Raw genomic sequence first — 21,976 nt, forward strand, 5'->3', positions numbered from 1 at the left:
GAGTAATAGTCCGCTGAGAAGAGAGAGAGACAGAAAAGGCAGTTGTTTGAAATGTTTGAAGTCAAACATGTGACTGTGAACAAAAGCTCTCGGTGATTTCCTCACCAAGAGTGTGGAACATGGCGAAGGTTGTGAGAGCAGCGCTGTACCTGCTCCCGGACGTGTCTGTGTGCGGTCATGTGACGGACGAGCTGCGTGCGGTAGGTGAAGGTTGTAGCTACAGAGGGAGCAGCAAGTAGTTGTCCTCACTCTTCTCATGGCGTAGTTTAATGTGCTCCTTGAGCGATGTGTGACGCTTGTAACCGCGGGAAACAGTGCGGACAGGTGTGCAGCTGCGGGAATGCATCAGGAGTACCTGACAGACATATGCACAATTAAATACTCTGTAGATTAGACAAAAGAAAGACAAAAAAAACAAACTTGGTGGCTACCGTTTCTCATCGTGGACCCCTCGCTCTGGCGTTCTCTGATGCTCCTCTGGGACGTCTGAGTAAGCGTGCTCCGTTTCCGTCTGCTTTTCCTCACAGTCCACTTCATCATCAGCACCCTCTTCCTCATCAGTGACACACTCCTCTTTCAAACACACACAGGCAAATTAGATCAACTAAAACGCATACAAATTTCATTTTCTCAGCTTCTGCTCCAGCATGAAATACAGCGGTTGGACAAAATAATGTGAACACCTGGGAAATCTTTCTTTATTAAGGTGTTTTGCCTTTAATAGAGCTTCCAACTGTCTTAGAATAGATTCATACAATGTTTGAATAGCCTACAGTGAAAAGTCATGCATCAGAACATCTGTTAAATTGCTTCTGAGCAATCTGCTTCTAACTCTTTTTTTTCCAAGTTTGTCCACAGGAGGAGTAAACATATGTATAATATAATATTCAAGTCAGGTATTTATCGGGTTATTTGTCTGATCAGGGAAGAAGCTGATGTTCATCTTGGTGCTCCAGCTCTTCAGGGTTTATGATCATGACACCTTCGCATTTTACCATTGGTGTCTGGTAAAGTTTTTCCAATTACAGCTGTTTCCTGTGGTTGCATTTATATTAGCTTTTTTGGTTGAAAACCTACATGTACTAATATACAAAAACAACCTGACTGCAACCGCGTTTAGTAACCACACTTTGGGTTTAATCGAAATTTAATATGCACACAAACACAGATTTTTGGGTTGGATGTAATGTAGGAGTTTTATAAAATTACAGCTGTAATTATATTTGACTGGGAAGTGGGGCAGTATGGCCCACGTCTATGTGCTACGGAGGCCCGTAAGGACCAGGTGACGCATTACGAATGAATAATGACCTGAGAGAGAGGAATGAGCTCACACACACCTGATCCAGCCATGCTAACCCAGCACACCCTCACAGACATGTCAGTCCAGCTACTTGTCCCTTTACTACAGTAATTTCAAGCTCTTTCCATGACAAGTAGGCCAAAGTGCCCAAAGAAGCCAAGCCTTCCCCAGTTCTCAGCAAGAGTTTGAAACTGAAAACTTGTGTTACATCCAAAGCTCCCTGTTGTTTTCTGTTCTGTATCTGAATACCCAGGCGGAATATAGTTCATGACTTTTAAAATCTGAACAGATTTTAAAGCACAAGGCATCATACACATGTCGATTTTGTAAATAATTACCGAGAAAAACTGGGCATCATACACCAAATGACAGAGAATCAAACACTACCAGACTTTTAAGTTGTTCTGGATCAAACAAACTTGAGCAGGAGCATGCGCTGAAAACAAAATGTGTTCTAAAATCAGCTCAAAACATCAAACACATCTGATATCTTCTGACTGGATGAAAACGAAGTCTGAAGATGAAAAATTTCCATGCCCATAATGCATTACACTATTTTCTGTGAAATCTGTCAACTTGAAATACTTCAAATTTGCAGGCTATCTCAACCAAAATCCATAAGATCTGTATGAGTGTTTTGCACCAGCAATGTAATCTGATTATGCAAAAAAAAAAAAAAAACTGTTCCTGTTTTAGGTTTTTGTTCCTTGAAATGACCTGCACAGTCATTTCACAAACCTGTGCATGCCAGAACTGAAAATTATGATTTTCTGCTCATACAGATTTTTTGCCATAGAGATAAAAAAATAATTTATAAACCTTTGGTGTTCTTACAGCTGATTCAGATCACTGCTGAATATCTGGCCCATCCTGTGGATGACTGAAATCACAGATATCTAGATATTTAGATATCTAGCAAGTGTGTCGTAATCAGAGATGTTTTTACCCCTGATAGAAAATACAATTAAAATGCATCTAATTGAATCTCAGTCATTGTTCCAGACACTTTGAGACGAACTGAATCAGTATGCTGGATCTTATCAGGACTGATGCTTCCTAGACTGCTTGAACTTTCATGGTCAACATAATGGTCATGTTATGCAATTTCATAGATTTATAAAGTACTTAATTCACAAAAACATTGTCCATACAAGACATAATACAGCTAAATTTCTGCAGGAGCATGCACCTCATTGGGAACTGAAAAAAAAAAACCTTTGTGTTCTAAAATCAGCTCAAAATAAACACGATTGATATCTTCTGACTGGATGAAAACAAATCTGAAGCTGAAAAATCTTCATGCCCATCATACACTATGCATTTTTCTGTGAAATCTGTCAACTTGGAATCCTTTAAATCTGCAGACCATCTCTGATTCTAGACAACTAATGTTGACCCCCCCCCCCTTTTTAAACTGCTAAAAGGTTAAGAAAATGAGTTACAAATAAATGAATCCATAAGAGCTCTCTGAGTGTTTTGCACTAAACTGACCTTTGACCCTTATTTCTTCTATTAAAGTATCTGGCCCCAGGCTGCCATCTGTTGAAAGAAAAAAAAAACTAATTACTTCTGTGTTTTGATGAAATCACTTAGCTTTATGACACTAAGTTTTGTTTTAAATGTTGCTCTAACTGTTGTTTTATTATTGTTTAAGGGGATAAGAAACCCCCCCCCCCCAAAAAAAAAAAAATTTCTGAAGAACATAGTAGATAATGTAAAAACCTTTCAATTGTTTAATATAGGTAACCAGTTAACATTATAATTTTGTTCTGATCATGAAACCAAAGAATTGTTTTTACAATAAACTTTCAGAAACACCACTTCCTCAATCCCGCACCCTTATGAGGGGAAAAGTTCACCTATCCAATAACAAGTGCGGCGACTCTACTAGATTCTGCAGCACAAAAGCCATGCTATGGTAAGATGTGTTATACGTCAAGCATTAGCCACTCTTATTCTTGCAACCTTGTCTATTGCACAGATGTTTTACATGGTTTATTTCAAAGCTCTGAACTACCCAACATAAATAAATTAAATGCATCAAGTTAATAATCTCTTATTGTTTTACTCACCATCCTGTGTGCATGTTTCAGAGAGCTGCTGTGCTGCTTCGAGCTGGAATACTGAGGACTTTAGGTTGGGATCGTCAGCAATGCTGTCCTCCTCTGCAATGTGCAGTTTGTCTTCATCATCTGAATCTGAAGTTGCCTCTGGCACACTGCTAAAACTCCTCACTACATGACAGAGAGAGAGAGAGAAGGAGCGGTTTAGTTTAGGATCACAGGTGTTCACAGAGATGCATATTCTTTTTGCACTAATGGCCATGTTTAATTCTGTTAAAACACATGTGCATGTGTTTGAAAACAGGACACTTGTTTGTTCTGTTAAAGCGGTGACGTGTCTGTAATCAGTAACAGCTGATACAGAGGGTTCCAACATGTAAACACACAAACACTCGCATGCAGAAATATATGAGCACATGTACAATAGCAGGTAGAATCTGTGCCCTGAAGACAGGAAGTGAAGTGCAGCTAATTTTAGATCAGTTTCCTGCAGCCCAGAAAAGCTTTTTACCAGCTGTATGACATCATCAGAAACACAATAGAGAACAAAGGGACGATTTGAAAAGTGTTTTTAATAGTACTGTCACATCGATTTTGACATATGGATTCTTTGGCTAAATCTGAGAGCACTAGTAAGCCTATGAGGTACTGGAAAACTCATCTCTGATGTGAGTGTGTGTGTGTGTGTGTGTGTGTGTGTGTGTGTGTGTGTGTATGCACACATGTCAGGAGGATACAAAGAATACTTCCAGATGTCCATGTCAAATTTGTGTGTGTGTGTGTTTTTTTTACACCGCTTTAAACATGTTTGGTTTCAATGGAGCTCATCCAGTTTCTTCTGCTGGCAGAGTTAGATTTTATCAACAGGAAGTGATGTAAAAGTGATCCAATTATGCAAAAAACAGTTCCTGTTTAAGGTTTCTGTCTTTGAAATGACCAGAAATTAACTTTTTTTGTTGTTGTTATTTCACATACCTGTGCATGTCCGAACTGAAAATTATGGTTTTCTGCCTTACTGACAAAGAAAAAATGAAATAATAATTCAAAAATCTTTGGTGTTCTTACAGCTGATTCAGATCACTGCTGAATATCTGGCCCATCCTGTGGATGGCTGAAATCACAGGCTTTAGATATCTAGCAAGTGTGTCGTAATCAGAGATGTTTTTACCCCTGATAGAAATAAATTTAAAATGCATCTAATTGAATCTCAGTCATTGTTCCAGACACTTTGAGAGGAGCTGATGTCTCTGAATCAGTATGCTGGATCTTATCAGGACTGCCTGAACTTTCATGGTCAACATAAGTAAAATTTCATAGTTTCATAAAGTACCTAATTTACAAAAACCATTGTCCATACAAGCTAAATTTCTGTTCTATTCTTCACACAAATCTACTGTATCAGAAGCACTAAAATACTGCTTTTTGTTTCTCTTTTGGAAACTGACAGCCTCTGGAGGCCTTATACTGTCATTGTATGATTGTATGGAAACTAGCAGCATGAACATTCTTCAGAACATCTTCTTTTGCGTTCCACAGAAAGAAAGTTTGAAACGACATGAGGGTGAGTAAATGATGACAGTTTTTAATTTCTGGTGCACGCTAAATGACACACACTTCTTTATGCCCTCTTTATGGGTGAGTTTACACTGCTGGCAGGTAGAGCTGTTCAAGTGTGACCTCATAATCAACACATTCAGGTCACCATGGTAACCTCCATTTCGTGTGACATTTCCTGGGATGAGGTGATTTGGCTTGTTATAGAGTGCACCTGCCACCATATGCACACACACACACACGCACACATAGAAACTCTGACTTTGTTCAAGCAAGTACAGATTAAAATAGGAACACCTAATATTCCGAAGGATCAGCAACTGAAAACACAAATAAACAATTGAGTGTGTTGCACAGAAGTGCATGGACCTTCGAGAATTTGTTTACTTTTTTTTTTTTTTAAAGCGTTGTCATCACAGGAATAAATTATATTTTTTGATTTTTCACCAACATCTTTCTGCTTTGTTCATTCACACAAACAGAAGTCCCTCCCAACCCTCCCCCACCCTAAAAACAGAAAGAGAAAAACCCTCCCCTTCCCAGCTAGCAAAAAATATCCGCACGGCTTCTTTTTGCCGCCGGCCCTAAGCTGTCGGCTATAGGTGCGTCCCGCTGGCGGGGATGAAACGTTTGCCGCCGAATACGTCACTCCCATTTCTTGCGAGATGCCGCCGGCGAAAAGCCGGCGGGCCGACTGCTTCATTTTCTTTGGCGGTTGCCTCCGTCTAATGGACCGCGGCCGGCTGGCGGCAAGCCGCTTTGAAATGCAAGGATTTCTACTAAAATCGACCAGCAGCCAAGGCTATGTTTAGCATGTTGGGAGTTAGAATGGAAGTGGAACTGACAGCATTTTAACTACTTTTTTTTTTTTTAAGCCATTAGGGTTTATTCTTGACTCTTGATTCCATGATAAGGTACGGTTTAGGAAATTACATTTAAATTACTTTGAAACTCTGAAGCGATAGAGTAGCCTAATAGGCTATATGTAAAATTATTTTATGCACTTAGGTGAAAATTGTTTACATTTCTTTGATTTATGCACAATTGAGACATGCATAAACCAAAAATAATTCCTTTTGTAAAACTTACTTGGCAATAAATATCTTTCTGATTCTGATTAGGTTTTAAAATGGATATTTAATTCATGGTATGAACAATTTAGCTGAATAAATTGATGAAGTTAGACTTTTCACTAATGCCTGGCTACATCAGTGAACAGTGAAAGACATCTGCAACATGGCCAAAATCTTGGGTAGGTCTATACTTTATAATTTTTTATTAATTTGCAACCATGGTAATAGCCTATCATAAACAGGAAAATCTCTGTTTTGACCTGATCAGAAGGATAAACTAAAATCTTAAAGCTCCTCTGGTTTCACAGCTGCACTGGCAGATTTATGAAATATTTAGAAATATTTCGTCTTTCTGCCATTCCAGGAAATGTCATTTTATGTCTTTCATTTTTTTCCAACCTCGATTTTTTTTTTTTTTTTTTTTTTGACTTTTTACACGTATAAGGGATTAATTTGCAATTGCGACCTGTACAAATGTTTAAGACAGTAAAACACTTAAAAAATGTAAACACATTATAAATGTTAGAAAGTATAGGTTTTCACAATTGCTGTGTTCAGGATTTTTTTTTGGGCGGAGCTAAAACGGTGGCTCGATGACGCACTGGAGCCACTGAGCTCCTGGCCCCTCCCCAAACAACATAACTAGAGCACACATTCGCGTCAGTTCGCCGTTCAATCGCGAGTTTCTGTGGACTACCATCGTTTAAGTAAGTACATGTTTCCTTAACGCAATATTATGTTTACATTGTTTTTAGTTTATCTTTGTAAAATCTGTAGTCATCTTTGTTCATGCCTTACTAGTCAAGCTAAAGTAAGGCTAAAGTAAGTTAGCCTTGTTTACAAAGTTGCCGCCATGTTACAATTAAAGGAACACTCCACCGTTTTTTGAAATAGGGCTTATTCACATTATTTCCTACATTTAGATAGGTGGGCAAATGCATTTTTGTGTCAGTGCATGCATTGTTTTAGTTTGACTGGGTCGGCGTTAGCTTAGCTTAGCACAATGAATGGAATCCTTTGTTGCCAGCTAGCATGGCCTGAGTAAAAACACCGTCAAGCCAGCCGCGAGTGAAATTTATATGCGCGTGTATTAGTTGCGATCGCTCAACAGCCTGAGGACGTGAGGATGAGAGCCAACATGAACTGGTGGTGTGAATGTGGGGGAATATGCCAATCTATGCCGACGGAAATAGAGTGTCTGTGCTGTAGAGAGTTGATGACCAGGCTCAACACGTCAGATCAAGATGAGCGTGCCCGAAGTTGTGTCACATCTACAGAGGATTTCACGGTGCTGATCTATTCTGCAGTACTCGATTTTTTTTCCGGTGTGACAAAGTGAACAGGTAAATGGTTCTGACTTATGCATTTGATTTTCCTGCATTTCATCTGTGTATTTTCTTTGTCTGTTTATGGTGGATAACTGACTTTCATTCATTATTCCCTGCTCTAGAATGTTGGCAAGAGGCGATGAGATATTTGGTGCGCTTCCAAACAGGTTCTAGCGTTGAAACGACGGACGATGACAAGAAGAGAAAGAGAAAGAGAATCTCAAATTCCAAGTACAGACCCCAGGCCTCTTCTGATGAAGAGGAGTCTAGTCTTCCAGATGCACCAGCAGTGCTGTCGTTTGGACAACCTCTTTTGAGCTTTGAAAACATTGTTCCAGGTAACAAGGTTTCAGTGCTGCCCGATGCTCCAGAAGTTGCATCGATTCCAGAAAACCAGGAAAATGTTGTGCCATCTGTAGACTTCAGAGGTGGTATGTAAAACTGCTGTGATGCTTGATTTGTGATCCTGCCACTAAACTATACCCTTTGTTAGATTTTCAAATTTCTGTTTCCTCTTTCTCAGAACCAGGTTTCTCCCCAGAAATTCAGACTCCACTTCACAGAGCCAAGAGTTTGAGTACAAGTAAGTGATGTTATTTGTGACGTTTTTTTGTCTTGGAAACTATTGCTTCTATTTAAGATAAGGAATCCTTTAATCATAATCTGTTTTTCATTAGGACACTTGACTGGTTACTCGCCGCAGCAGTTTCTGGATGAAAGGTGTCGAGGTGTGTTGTACATTCCATTAGCATTGCACAGTTCAATTATAGTTTCATTACTGAATATGCAATACTCTGCACTGAAGTTAAAGCTGTTATGTTTGCTCTTCCAGCTCGTCAAGTACTAAGCTTTACACCCCCAGCAGCAAATTTACCCTGGCAGCATATGGGTGAAAACGCTGGAGGTATGTAATATGTTGCGCTAAACTAAGTGTTCCATTTTAAGTCCAATTCATTAAATGTATGCAATAACTTCAAACATATTTTTACGTCAATGATTATCAATAGGAGAAAGTCATCGCTCTGTAATTGGCCCTTGGACTCCCCTGGCATCTCGTGTACAGCATGAAGTTTTCAGCTATGAAGGTATATTTTAGGCCTATGTCTTAGTGTCCAGTGTTTTAAAAGTATTGAAAATAGTGCCTTTAGGTGTTTTTTTTTTTTGTTGTTGTTTTGTTTTTTAATGTAGATTTCCAGAGACTCCAGAATGAAAAACAAGCCGTGATGGAGGAGAACCAAGCCCTTAGGGAGGAGAACCAAGCCCTGAGGGAGGAGAACCAAGCTCTGAGGGAAAGCACTGCACGAGCAGGTAAGAACATGCACAAAAAAGTCAAACTTAGGAAAGAGTATGTGATGTATGTACAAAATTACCATATGCCTTTCATTTTGTAGCTTCGGATGACAGCGGCTCACTTCAAGAGCAGGTGAAGCAAGTTGGGACAATGTTGAAGACGTTTGCTCGCACTGGGCAATCAGGTACAACTTGCAAACAACACCTGTGGTTGTTGGTTTAATTCCCACTGGGGCCACCTATACATGTAGTAGACCTAGATATAAATGTCATAGTTTAGTAGTTGAGGGACCAGGACTGACTATTATTTTATTTAACCCCTGTAGGTGCAGATCAGACCTTAATGCTGCGACGTCTTGGAGAGTTTGGCGATGTTGTGCGTAGCATGGACAACAAAATGGACACTATGCTGCAACATTTCAGTGCCAATGTGTCTGTTGGAGAGTTATCCCTGCCAGGGGATCTGTTGCTCCCCCTAGACACCCAGGAAGATTTGGCGTTGCTTGACAACAGTTTGAGGCAGGATAAAGAGCTCCAGGAACGATTTGTAAGTGTGCTGATTTCGTTTATAACTCCATAGGGTAATGTAAAAAGTAGAATTAAGATTGTACACTGCATATTCTACAGTCTGAATCCATAGCCTGTCACATTTTATATTTATGTATGATAAGCTTCAGAGAAATGTAATTTGTAACACTTTTTTTTGGATTTTCAGCTTCGGTTTTTGGCAATCAAATGTGGGAGGGACCTAAAGACAACCGTCTGGCGGATGCTTCAAAGTATCTTCTCTAATCACCTTTCCATCAATACAACCTGGACTGGAGTTGGGGATAAAGCATGTTTTAGAGACATGTTCCTGAAGACCATTGTTCAAAGTAAGTTGGATGTGTAAAAAAAAAAAAAAAAAAAAAAAAAAATGTTTAGTAGATGTGTATGGCATTATGCCATTCAAATGGAATGACAGATCTGTATTTTCTACAGGAGCCATCCGGAAGAACCCGGCAACACAGGATGCCACTGATGAAGCCATCCAGGTTAACGTTACGCGTTACCTGAAAGGAGCATCTGACCGTGAAGGCGGAAAAAGGCGCCGCACAGCTGAGAGGGACCCACAGCCGACCCCTTAAACCTAGGCTGACTACTGACATCCCAGCATCACTGACAACTGGAACCCTTTCTTTATCCTGCAGTCAGTAACATCAAGACCCCTAAAGAAGCCAGAAGTGTCAGACTGCACTCCCCAATCCACACTGTTCACTGTGGATATTATCATAGTGCTTAACTTATTATATTGTTAAATATAGCTTGTAAATCCTTGTGCCACAGGTCAGCATTGCAGTTATATCTGTTCTACTACTTTTTTACCTCAGTATTTTTTATATATATTTGAAGATGTTTATCACAGATACAAGAGACATCTTGTACCCCAGGTCAGCAATGCCATTATAATGGTCTATTCTACTCCAGAGCTTTATTCTAAATTATTACCACTTATCTTATTGTTAGAAATGGCTTGTAAATGTGATGTTATACCTGAATTTTTTTTGGTGTCCTGCACATTCTTTGGTACCAGATATACTCATTACTTATGTTTACTGGTAATTCTTTTCATGCCAGAGCTGACCTCTTTATATTATTAACAATTATTGTAAGTGTTATAATTTGCTTGTAAGCTAAGGCTGTTTTTTTTTTTTTTTAACAATTTAATTGGAAACCTGTGTGTGTGTGTGTGTGTGTGTGTATTTATTTTATTTTTTTTCTCTTTTTTTCTGTTATTTATATTTCAGGGATCTGACATCATGTTTCAATGACAGTTACTGTACTTTGAAATGTGGAATTAAAACGTCAAATGGAAATTTGTCTGGTTTGATCAATCATTATTCTTGATAAACTGCATAATATATATATATATAATATATATATAAATAAATAAGCAAGCGGCGACCGATCGCTCGAAAATAGCGTTTGCCTCCGACGGGCCGCGGAAGGGTCGCCTTTGATATAACGGCGGCGGGACGGCGGTTGGCCCGCGGGCCGGCCGCGGAACGAAGGCGGTAGGAAGGCGGCTGCCGCTTCTAAAAAGCGGCTGCCGCCGGCGGTGCACCGTCAAACGTGTTTGCGATTACGCTATTCTGACGCTTCTACTGCCGCCGGAGCGCCGCCGGCGGTCCGCCGACTCATTGCTATCTGGGTTTACCCTGAGAAACTTTCCCCCTGCCGTACAAAGAGGCGGCGAACCACCAGGAGAGATTAGCATGCAAAAAGAGATGCTCAGCAGTCACAAGCCCCCCCACAAACACCAAGTGAAATCTGAAAAGATCTTTAATGCCCTGACATATCCCTTTTCCATCAACAGGGAAGTGTGAGAAGAGCTCAGTGCTACAGGTATGTATTTGTCCCACGCATACATGCATTCTCACAATACCTTAACAACACATTAACACATGCATTACAATATACTTCACTGTTATAATGTAAATCGACATTAAGGCCTTTTTCATATATTGTTTTGAAAATTGAATTCACCTCGCCTCTTATATTGGATATTCTTCTTTATCAGAAATATAATAATAATAATAACAAGACATTGATTTTACCCTAAAACTGTTAAACTGAAAATTGTGTGTTGTTAATGCTAAAATACTTAACGAGATCTGTATGAAATGCAAACAATAAATGTTTCACTCTTCATAGGCGTAATGGTTTACTCTACATCAACCCTACATCTAAACCTCACAGAAAACTTTTATTTTTAGATTAAAAAAAACAACAAAACATTTTAGTTATTTTTGTTAGCCTTTTGAATTACAGGGACACAGGTGGTGTCCTCATAAACCACCTTCATACCTATGTCATATCCATGGCATTATACAATGTGTTTCCTCGTGAACCACGTAAACATGTACGCACTAGCAGAAATAAATAGGAGAATTGAAAGCAGGCGGTGAATTCTTAAAACAAGAGAACCATCCTGACCAGACAGAAATGCTAAATGTTAACATGTGTGGCTTTAAAGGTCAAAGGTTGACTGAGGGTCAGGAAGATTGAGTGGGGGAGGGGGGAACAAAGTGACCCGTTTTAAAACATAACAAAAACCCAAGGCAACTACTATATGTCTTTCATTGTTTTGTCTTTATGTATCTCACTCGAGATGTGCATGTAAGTATAAAATGCAAAATATGTTATATGTTATATATTCTCTCACACCTGCAGGACTGATACACATCAAACACAGAGAAACACGCATGACAGCTGATGCTACAGTACTTATGGTGGCATGTCTTTTACAGACGTGAGTAACTGAACCAATGAAAACGAGTCTCTAATAGACCCCGTGACCTCATTTCCGTGCTGTAACGCCTTAAAGATCTCAAGGTCTAGTGGACATGTCAAGCGCGAGAAGCAGCTGCGCGAGGAATGAAAATAATAGTCTCAGCAGCATCAGTGCTCCTCCTAGTGATTACGTCACACCAGCCGTAGCTCAGACAATACATCCGCCTCCAACAAAAAAAATAATAATTTAAAAACCCGTTCGCGGTGTATTCTAATAACATTTAATAAGCATATTCTGTCACAAGAAACATCCGAAACAGACCTCAGCATAGACAAAACAATAGGAATTTGCTCGGTAACGACGGACACAATGAATCAGCGCCTCTCTAGACCTGAATCCTAACTGTTACATTTGTTTCCTTACAAAGTATGTGTGCTGTAAAACAGAATTCTTCATAAAACGCGTTTAAATCGCGTTTATATATGTTAAAATACCATAAATGCTCAAAAAATACCAGTGAAAGCACCTATGTAGGTGTTTCGTCACCTATCCTACCTGGCTCGTCTCCGACTCACGCGAGCAGCAGCCCCGCCCTCACTGCAGCAAATAACGGTCCACATCGCCATTACACAAATACCTTACGGAAAAATCGACCTGTTTTACTTCTGACCAGTAAAACGACGGAACGCACCACTAACAACCACCTTATGCGCTTAAATCTTTCGTTCCGAGCCACTTCAGGGCTGCTGAAACCGGACTTCTGCGCGAAACATAAAAATATACCACAGCAACCTGTTTTCTAGCAAAGAGCGTACAGCGAAATATCACTCAATAGTATATGAAAGCCAAGTAAAAGGTCATTGGTCATCGGTGTGAGCGATGCGGACGACATGCACGACTGCAATCAAACACCATCTTCTCTCTCTAACGTTACCTGCACAAGTTGCCATTTGCCGTGGCGTGTGCTGGGCGCCTCTCTCGCGCTTCGCTCGGGCAGATCGCGTTTCACACACCGATTCCCCTCCACCGCCTGTGCAATCACGGCTCCGGACACGCGAGGAGTGCGATGAACGGTAAAAGAGGACATTGGCTCGCTCCGTTGTCTCCTCACCGTTCAGGTAAACACGTTGACGGCTCCTGGGCGTATTACGTCGCGAGCGGATCCGCGCTCGTTGTCACACGCACGCACAGGAAAAGGTAGCTCGGTGCTCATAACTGCACGGCGGACAATATTAACGTTACAGGATTACCGGAAAGGTTATTTAAAGAGAAAGCGACCTCAACCTAGAAGTCGGCATCTATTCAGTGTTGGGCGTGGATGTTTAGATAAGACGTGGACGACAGCAATATGAACATTGAAATTGCTTTAATAAATCTTATGTAAGATAGCACATTAATTTGTTGGCAATTTTCTGCAGAATGCAACACTTTTTGCTCTTATGAAGAATTGGCAAAAGCTATATTTAATTAGAAAAAAATTCTTATAATATGGCAAGGTGTTTTTGGTATTAAATTAAATAAAAATATCTTGTAAAATCTAGAAATAACATTTAGCTAAATATTGCTCGCTTTTAAGAGAAAGGGCTGGACGTTCTTAAAGAGACAGTTTACCCAAAAATGCATATTCTCCAATTATATTAGGGACTGTCACCATTCACTTATATAACCATTTTCTTTTGCAATGAGAGTGAATGGTGACTGAAACTGCCATTCTGCTGAACATTTCCTAGACAAGCATGTTTAAAAACAACATGTTAAACTAGATAAAAAAGTTCGTCAAGACAAACTTTAAGTTGGCTTGAGAAAGCCTGACCAGAAAGTCTGAAAAGTTTGAAAAGTTTGAAAAGTTTGAAAAGTTTGAAAAGTTTAAAAAGTTTTAAGTTTGACGGTTTTCAGTCTGAGATAGATAGATAGATAGAGTTTGAAGATAGATAGATAGATAGATAGATAGATAGAGTTTGAATATAGATAGATAGATAGATAGATAAAGTTTGAAGATAGATAGGTAGATAGATAGAGTTTGAAGATAGTGTTTGAAGATAGATAGATAGATAGATAGATAGATAGATAGATAGATAGATAGATAGATAGATATATTAGTTTTAATATAGATGGATAGAGAGATAAACATCTAACATTACCATGTTGCTAGCATGATTTTAGCATGATTAGCATGCGACTAGCGACTAGCATGTTGCTAGCATGATTTTAGCATGATTAGCATGCGACTAGCGACTAGCATGTTGCTAGCATGATTTTAGCATGATTAGCATGCGACTAACATGTTGCTAGCATGATTTTAGTATGATTAGCATGCGACTAGCATGTTGCTAGCATGATTTTAGCATGATTAGCATGTTGCTAGCATGATTTTAGCATGATTAGCATGTTGCTAGCATGATTTTAGCATGATTAGCATGTGACTAGCATGTTGCTAGCATGATTTTAGCATGATTAGCATGTTGCTAGCATGATTTTAGCATGATTAGCATGCGACTAGCATGTTGCTAGCATGATTTTAGCATGATTAGCATGCGACTAACATGTTGCTAGCATGATTTTAGCATGATTAGCATGTTGCTAGCATGATTTAGCATGATTAGCATGCGACTAGCATGTTGCTAGCATGATTTAGCATGATTAGCATGTTGCTAGCATGATTTTAGCATGATTAGCATGCGACTAGCATGTTGCTAGCATGATTTTAGCATGATTAGCATGCGACTAGCATGTTGCTAGCATGATTTTAGCATGATTAGCATGTTGCTAGCATGATTCTAGCATGATTAGCATGCGACTAGCATGTTGCTAGCATGATTTTAGCATGATTAGCATGTTGCTAGCATGTCTCTAGCATGATTAGCATGCGACTAGCATGTTGCTAGCATGATTTTAGCATGATTAGCATGTTGCTAGCATGATTTTAGCATGATTAGCATGCGACTAGCATGTTGCTAGCATGATTTTAGCATGATTAGCATGTTGCTAGCATGATTTTAGCATGATTAGCATGCGACTAGCATGTTGCTAGCATGATTTTAGCATGATTAGCATGTTGCTAGCATGATTTTAGCATGATTAGCATGCGACTAGCATGTTGCTAGCATGATTTTTAGCATGACTAGCATGTTGCTAGCATGATTTTAGCATAATTAGCATGCGACTAGCATGTTGCTAGCATGATTTTAGCATGATTAGCATGTTGCTAGCATGATTTTAGCATGATTAGCATGCGACTAGCATGTTGCTAGCATGATTTTAGCATGATTAGCATGTTGCTAGCATGATTTTAGCATGATTAGCATGTTGCTAGCATGATTTTAGCATGATTAGCATGCGACTAGCATGTTGCTAGCATGATTTTTAGCATGACTAGCACGTTGCTAGCATGATTTTAGCATGATTAGCATGCGACTAGCATATTGCTAGCATGATTTTAGCATGATTAGCATGTTGCTAGCATGATTTTAGCATGATTAGCATGTTGCTAGCATGATTTTAGCATGATTAGCATGCGACTAGCATGTTGCTAGCATGATTTTAGCATGATTAGCATGTTGCTAGCATGATTTTAGCATGATTAGCAGGCGACTAGCATGTTGTTAGCATGATTTTAGCATGATTAACATGATTTTAGCATGATTTTAGCATGATTTTAGCATGATTAGCATGCGACTAGCATGATTTTAGCATGATTAGCATGTTGCTAGCATGATTTTAGCATGATTAGCATGTTGCTAGCATGATTTTTAGCATGACTAGCATGTTGTTAGGATAGATAGATAGATAGATAAGTTTGAATAGATAGATAGATAGATAGATAGATAGATAGATAGATAGATAGATGAGTTTGAATATAGATAGATAGATAGATAGATGAGTTTGAATATAGATAGATAGATAGATGAGTTTGAATATAGATAGATAGATAGATAGATAGATAGATAGATAGATAGATGAGTTTGATAGATAGATAGATAGATAGATAGATAGATAGATAGATAGATAGATAGATAGATAGATAGATAGATAGATAGATGAGTTTGATGATAGATAGATAGATAGATTAGTTTTAATATAGATAGATTAGTTTGATAGATAGATAGATAGATAGATAGATAGATAGATAGATAGATAGATAGATAGATTAGTTTTAATATAGATAGATAGATGAGTTTGAATATAGATAGATAGATAGATAGATGAGTTTGATTATAGATAGATGAGTTTGATTATAGATAGATAGATAGATTAGTTTTAATATAGATAGATGAGTTTGATAGATAGATAGATAGATAGATAGATAGATAGATAGATAGATAGATAGATAGATAGATAGATAGATAGATAGATAGATAGAGTTTGAATATAGATAGATAGATGAGTTTGAATGAGTTTGAATGGGTTAGTAATAGTACATAGGTTAGTCTGATTGAGTCTAATGGGCTTCAGTGTGTTTAGATTTGAATTTTTGACAGTTGGAGTTCACGGAATGTTCAGATGAGCAGAGGCTTTTCAATGCAAGTCTATGGGATTTTTATGATTTTTAATCTTCAGTTTTATGAAAAGTATAAGTCCGATCAGTTAGAAAAGATATAGCACACCCGGCGAGATCAGTCTGAAGAGCTGGTCCGAGTTTGGAGTCTGTAGAGTTAAAGCTCTAGGAGGAGTTAGAGTTGATAATTTTGTCTCAGAAGAATAATAATAACTAGATAAAAAAGTTCGTCAAGACAAACTTTAAGTTGGCTTGAGAAAGCCTGGCCAGTTTAAAGAGTTTAAAATTAAATTTTAAGTTAAGTTAAAAAGTTTGATAATTGCTATGCAGTTGCTAGGGTACCCGGAGTGGTTGCTAAGGTGTTGCTATGCGGTTGCTAGGGTACCCGGAGAGGTTGCTAAGGTGTTGCTATGCGGTTGCTAGGGTATCTGGGATGGTTGCTAGGGTGTTGCTATGCGGTTGCTAGGGTACCCAGAGAGGTTGCTAAGGTGTTGCTATGCGGTTGCTAGGGTATTTGGGATGGTTGCTAGGGTGTTGCTATGCGGTTGCTAGGGTACCCTGAGTGGTTGCTAAGGTGTTGCTATGTGGTTGCTAGGGTACCCGGAGTGGTTGCTAAGGTGTTGCTATGCGGTTGCTAGGGTACCCAGAGTGGTTACTAAGGTATTGCTATGCGGTTGCTACGGAACACTTAGTGGTTGCTAAGGTGTTGCTATGCGGTTGCTAAGGTACCCTGAGTGGTTTCTAGGATGTTGCTATGCGGTTGCTAGGGTATCTGGGATGGTTTCTAAGGTGTTGCTATGCGGTTGCTAGGGTACCCTGAGTGGTTGCTAAGGTGTTGCTAGGGTACCCTGAGTGGTTGCTAAGGTGTTGCTATGTGGTTGCTAGGGTACCCGGGGTGGTTGCTAAGTTTATGGTATGAGGTTGCTAGGATACCCTGTGTGGTTTCTAGGTTGGTTTGGATAGTTGCTAGAGTGCTGCTATGAAGATAGATAGATAGATAGATAGATAGATAGATAGATAGATAGATAGATAGATAGATAGATAGATAGATAGATAGATAGACAGATAGATAAGAAACAGTCAGATTATAGATAGATAGATAGATAGATAGATAGAAACAGTCAGAAGATAGATAGATAGATAGATAGATAGATAGATAGATAGATAGATAGATAGATAGATAGATAGATAGATACAAACAGTCAGAAGATAGATGGATAGATAAGAAAGTCAGATTATAGATAGATAGATAGATAGATAGATAGATAGATAGATAGATAGATAGATAGATAGATAGATAGATAGATAGATAGATAGATTAGAAGTATTAGATAGATAGATAGATAAATAGATAGATAGATAGATTAGTTTGAATAGATAGATAGATAGATAGATAGATAGATAGATAGATAGATAGATAGATAAGAAACAGTCAGATTATAGATAGATAGATAGATAGATAGATAGATAGATAGATAGATAGATAGATAGATAGATAGATAGATAGATAGATAGATACAGTCAGAAGATAGATGGATAGATAAGAAAGTCAGATTATAGATAGATAGATAGATAGATAGATAGACGATAGATAAATAGATAGATAGATAGATAGATAGATAGATAGATAGATAGATAGATAGATAGATAGATAGACGATAGATAGATAGATAGATAGATAGATAGATAGATAGAAACAGTCAGAAGATAGATAGATAGATAGATAGATAGATAGATAGATAGATTAGTTTGAAATAGATAGATAGATAGATAGATAGATAGATAGATAGATAGATAGATAGATAGATAGATAGATAGATAGATTATTTTGAATATAGTTAGATGAGTTTTAATATAGATAGATGAGTTTGAAAATAGATAGATAGATAGATAGATAGATTAGTTTTAATATAGATAGATGAGTTTGAAAATAGATAGATGATAGATAGATAGATAGATAGATAGATAGATTAGTTTTAATATAGATAGATAGATAGATGATAGATAGATAGATAGATAGATAGATAGATAGATAGATAGATAGATAGATAGATTATATAGATGGATATATAGATAGATGAGTTTGAATGAGTTTGAATGGGTTAGTAATAGTACATAGGTTAGTCTGATTGAGTCTAATGGGCTTCAGTGTGTTTAGATTTGAATTTTTGACAGTTGGAGTTTGACGGAATGTTCAGATGAGCAGAGGCTTTTCAATGTAAGTCTATGGGAGTTTTTATGATTTTTAATCTTCATTTTTATGAAAACCGTAAGTCCAATCAGTTAGAAAAGATATAGCACACCCGGCGAGATCAGTCTGAAGAGCTGGGTCGAGTTTGGAGTCTGTAGAGTTAAAGCTCTAGGAGGAGTAGCAGTCAGAAATTTTAGTCTCAGAAAAAGAAGAATAATAACTAGATAAAAAAGTTCGTCAAGACAAACTTTAAGTTGGCTTGAGAAAGCCTGGCCAGAAATTTTAAAGTTTAAAACAAAATTTTAAGTTAAGTTAAAAAGTTTGTTAATTGCTATGCAGTTGTTAGGGTACCCAGAGTGGTTGCTAAGGTGTTGCCATGCAGTTGCTAGGGAACCCATAGTGGTTGCTATGGTGTTTCCATGCGGTTGCTAGGGTCCCCCGGAGTGGTTGCTAAGGTGTTGCTAGGGTACCCTGAGTGGTTGCTAAGGTGTTGCTATGCGGTTGCTAGGGTATCTGGGATGATTGCTAGGGTGTTGCTATGCGGTTGCTAGGGTACCCTGAGTGGCTGCTAAGGTGTTGCTATGCGGTTGCTAGGGTATCTGGGATGGTTGCTAGGGTGTTGCTATGCGGTTGCTAGGGTACTCTGAGTGGTTGCTAAGGTGTTGCTATGCGGTTGCTAGGGTATCTGGGATGGTTGCTAGGGTGTTGCTATGCGGTTGCTAGGGTACCCTGAGTGGTTGCTAAGGTGTTGCTATGCGGTTGCTAGGGTATCTGGGATGGTTGCTAGGGTGTTGCTATGCGGTTGCTAGGGTACCCTGAGTGGTTGCTAAGGTGTTGCTATGCGGTTGCTAGGGTTTCTGGGAAGGTTGCTAGGGTGTTGCTATGCGGTTGCTAGGGTACCCTGAGTGGTTGCTAAGGTGTTGCTATGCGGTTGCTATGGTATCTGGGATAGTTGCTAGGGTGTTGCTATGCGGTTGCTAGGGTTTTGTAATGAGGTTGCTAGGATACCCTGGGTGGTTTCTACGTTAGTTTGGATAGCTGCTAGAGTGTTGCTATGAAGATAGATAGATAGATAGATAGATAGATAGATAGATAGATAGATAGATAGATAGATAGATAGATAGATAGATTAGAAACAGTCAGCCTATAGATAGATAGATAGATAGATAGATAGATAGATAGATAGATAGATAGATAGATAGATAGATAGATAGATTAGAAACAGATAGATTGTAGTTAGATAGATAGATAGATAGATTAGAAACAGTCAGATTATAGATAGATAGATAGATAGATAGATAGATAGATAGATACATAGATACATAGATAGATAGATAGATAGATAGATAGATAGATTAGAAACAGATAGATTGTAGATAGATAGATAGATAGATAGATAGATTAGAAACAGATAGATTGTAGATAGATAGATAGATATATTAGAAACAGACAGATTATAGATAGATAGATAGATAGATAGATAGATAGATAGATAGATAGATAGATAGATAGATAGATTAGAAACAGATAGATTGTAGATAGATAGATAGATAGATAGATAGATAGATTAGAAACAGTCAGATTATAGATAGATAGATAGATAGATAGATAGATATTTAGAAACAGTCAGAAGATAGATAGATAGATAGATAGATAGATAGATAGATAGATAGATAGATACATAGATAGATAGATAGATAGATAGATAGATAGATTAGAAACAGATAGATTGTAGATAGATAGATAGATAGATAGATAGATTAGAAACAGATAGATTGTAGATAGATAGATAGATATATTAGAAACAGACAGATTATAGATAGATAGATAGATAGATAGATAGATAGATAGATAGATAGATAGATAGATAGATAGATAGATAGATAGATTAGAAACAGATAGATTGTAGATAGATAGATAGATAGATAGATAGATAGATTAGAAACAGTCAGATTATAGATAGATAGATAGATAGATAGATAGATATTTAGAAACAGTCAGAAGATAGATAGATAGATAGATAGATAGATAGATAGATAGATAGATAGATAGATAGATAGATAGATAGATAGATAGATAGATAGATAAATATATATGATAGATGAGTTTGAATGAGTTTGAATGGGTTAGTAATAGTACATAGAATATGTACACAGTACATAGACTATGAGTTTAATGGGCTTCAGTGTGTTTAGATTTGAATTTTTGACAGTTGGAGTTTGACGGAATGTTCAGTTGAGCAGAGGCTTTTCAATGTAAGTCTATGGGAGTTTTTATGATTTTTAATCTTCATTTTTATGAAAACCGTAAGTCCGATCAGTTAGAAAAGATATAGCACACCCGGGGAGATCAGTCTGAAGAGCTGGGCCGAGTTTGGAGTCTGTAGAGTTAAAGCTCTAGGAGGAGTTAGAGTCAGAAGTTTTAGTCTCAGAAAAGGAAGAATAATAATAATAAGTTTAAGACGGATTTCAGTAAGTTGGCTTTCTCAAGCCAACTTAATAAGTTTAAGACGGATTTCAGTAAGTTGGCTCTCTCAAGCCAACTTAATGATAACAGAATTTTTGTAATCAACTGTCCTTTTAAATGTTTAATTAGATTTGAGAGCAATCGGCGTTATGGCACCAGCAACTGTCAAGATTCCCACTCGAGTCGTCATTTAAATGCAATAAATGTTTATGCTTTAGCATTGTATCAGTACTGTAGTTTTGAATGAGTGCGGTACTGTTTGATTCACTCAAGTTTTTGATCAGGACGAACTCTGAATCGAAATAGTTTACCGCACACGCAGCGGGTGCACGAGACGCGCGTCCTTCCGTATAACGGTCCGGGCAGACTCAGGTATAACGGTGCAGCACACTGGGACAGCCCAGCCCGCACCCATACTCGTGACTTCATAAGTAGTCATTAAACTAGTCCAAAGATAGAAAAAAACAACTGGAGACCATTTAAAACAACTTTTCTCCCTATCAATCTTATGTGTAAGATCTGATTTCAGCCGGTGGGACTCACCGTTGTTGCGTCGTGGCTGTGTCTGTTTTCTGCGCTGGCACCTGGGGCCATCCGCCATGATTCCTGCACTGTGTCTGAACGCTGCCTCGCGGATCGAGCCCCCTCTCCCCCTCCGGTTACCCCCTCCCCATAACAGGCCCCTCTCCGCACCTGGTTTACGACATTCTGCTTTACGACATAACCTTTTTGATGCCGTGAGAACACCAGGAGAACACCTCTGACGCCCCACCCTCTATGAGAAGCTATCCACTTCTTTCAAAACTGCGGCAACATTCTACATGTGTGATAAGCGTTTATTACATTAAGGAACATGCAGACAAAAGACTTTGAGTCAAAAAGTTTAAGAGACACATTTACGGGGAATATGTTTATTGTAACATCGGGAGCGCCCCCGAC

The 21,976-nt window shown here is 38.4% G+C and overlaps 2 protein-coding genes across 6 annotated transcripts; one reads left to right on the plus strand and one right to left on the minus strand.

Annotated features, from left to right (window-relative positions):
• Positions 1 to 311: 311 nt before the first annotated feature.
• On the minus strand, positions 312 to 21,746 carry LOC113070040 (zinc finger E-box-binding homeobox 1-like). Of its 3 annotated transcripts, none has more exons than XM_026243194.1 (5): positions 21,581 to 21,746; positions 3,376 to 3,537; positions 2,795 to 2,842; positions 432 to 573; positions 312 to 355 (listed from the first exon to the last, which is right to left on the minus strand). In XM_026243194.1, exons 1-5 carry the CDS (start codon positions 21,636 to 21,638, stop codon positions 346 to 348), a joined length of 420 nt encoding a protein of 139 aa, XP_026098979.1. In that variant the 5' UTR covers positions 21,639 to 21,746; the 3' UTR covers positions 312 to 345. The 3 variants fall into 3 exon arrangements, with proteins under 3 accessions (XP_026098979.1, XP_026098980.1, XP_026098981.1); XM_026243195.1 differs by lacking the exon at positions 21,581 to 21,746 and adding an exon at positions 12,820 to 13,235; XM_026243196.1 differs by lacking the exon at positions 2,795 to 2,842.
• Positions 6,550 to 10,145, plus strand: LOC113070038 (uncharacterized). 3 transcript variants are annotated; one of them, XM_026243192.1, is made up of 11 exons: positions 6,551 to 6,700; positions 7,444 to 7,752; positions 7,845 to 7,904; positions 7,999 to 8,049; positions 8,154 to 8,225; positions 8,329 to 8,406; positions 8,510 to 8,629; positions 8,713 to 8,796; positions 8,938 to 9,158; positions 9,327 to 9,486; positions 9,593 to 10,145. In XM_026243192.1, exons 2-11 carry the CDS (start codon positions 7,461 to 7,463, stop codon positions 9,736 to 9,738), a joined length of 1,284 nt encoding a protein of 427 aa, XP_026098977.1. In that variant the 5' UTR covers positions 6,551 to 6,700; positions 7,444 to 7,460; the 3' UTR covers positions 9,739 to 10,145. The 3 variants fall into 3 exon arrangements, with proteins under 3 accessions (XP_026098978.1, XP_026098977.1, XP_026098976.1); XM_026243191.1 differs by lacking the exon at positions 6,551 to 6,700 and adding an exon at positions 7,292 to 7,336 and having other exon boundaries at positions 9,593 to 9,813; XM_026243193.1 differs by lacking the exon at positions 8,329 to 8,406 and having other exon boundaries at positions 6,550 to 6,700; positions 9,593 to 9,813.
• Positions 21,747 to 21,976: the final 230 nt, after the last annotated feature.

This window comes from Carassius auratus, unplaced genomic scaffold (assembly GCF_003368295.1).
Source record: "Carassius auratus strain Wakin unplaced genomic scaffold, ASM336829v1 scaf_tig00002817, whole genome shotgun sequence".
NCBI classification, from domain to species: domain Eukaryota; kingdom Metazoa; phylum Chordata; class Actinopteri; order Cypriniformes; family Cyprinidae; genus Carassius; species Carassius auratus.

What these genes read in the sequence shown, in the direction of transcription:
- LOC113070038 (XM_026243192.1), top strand. Translation starts at nt 7,461, where the DNA reads ATGAGATATTTGGTGCGCTTCCAAACAGGTTCTAGCGTTGAAACGACG. An exon ending in TCTGGATGAAAGGTGTCGAG is followed by an intron (nt 8,050 to 8,153) that starts GTGTGTTGTACA and finishes TTGCTCTTCCAG; the next exon opens with CTCGTCAAGTACTAAGCTTT. An exon ending in TGAAGTTTTCAGCTATGAAG is followed by an intron (nt 8,407 to 8,509) that starts GTATATTTTAGG and finishes TTTTTAATGTAG; the next exon opens with ATTTCCAGAGACTCCAGAAT.
- LOC113070040 (XM_026243194.1), bottom strand. Translation starts at nt 21,638, where the DNA reads ATGGCGGATGGCCCCAGGTGCCAGCGCAGAAAACAGACACAGCCACGA. An exon ending in TGAAACATGCACACAGGATG is followed by an intron (nt 2,843 to 3,375) that starts GTGAGTAAAACA and finishes TTCTTTCAACAG; the next exon opens with ATGGCAGCCTGGGGCCAGAT. An exon ending in AGAAGAAATAAGGGTCAAAG is followed by an intron (nt 574 to 2,794) that starts GTCAGTTTAGTG and finishes TGTGTTTGAAAG; the next exon opens with AGGAGTGTGTCACTGATGAG.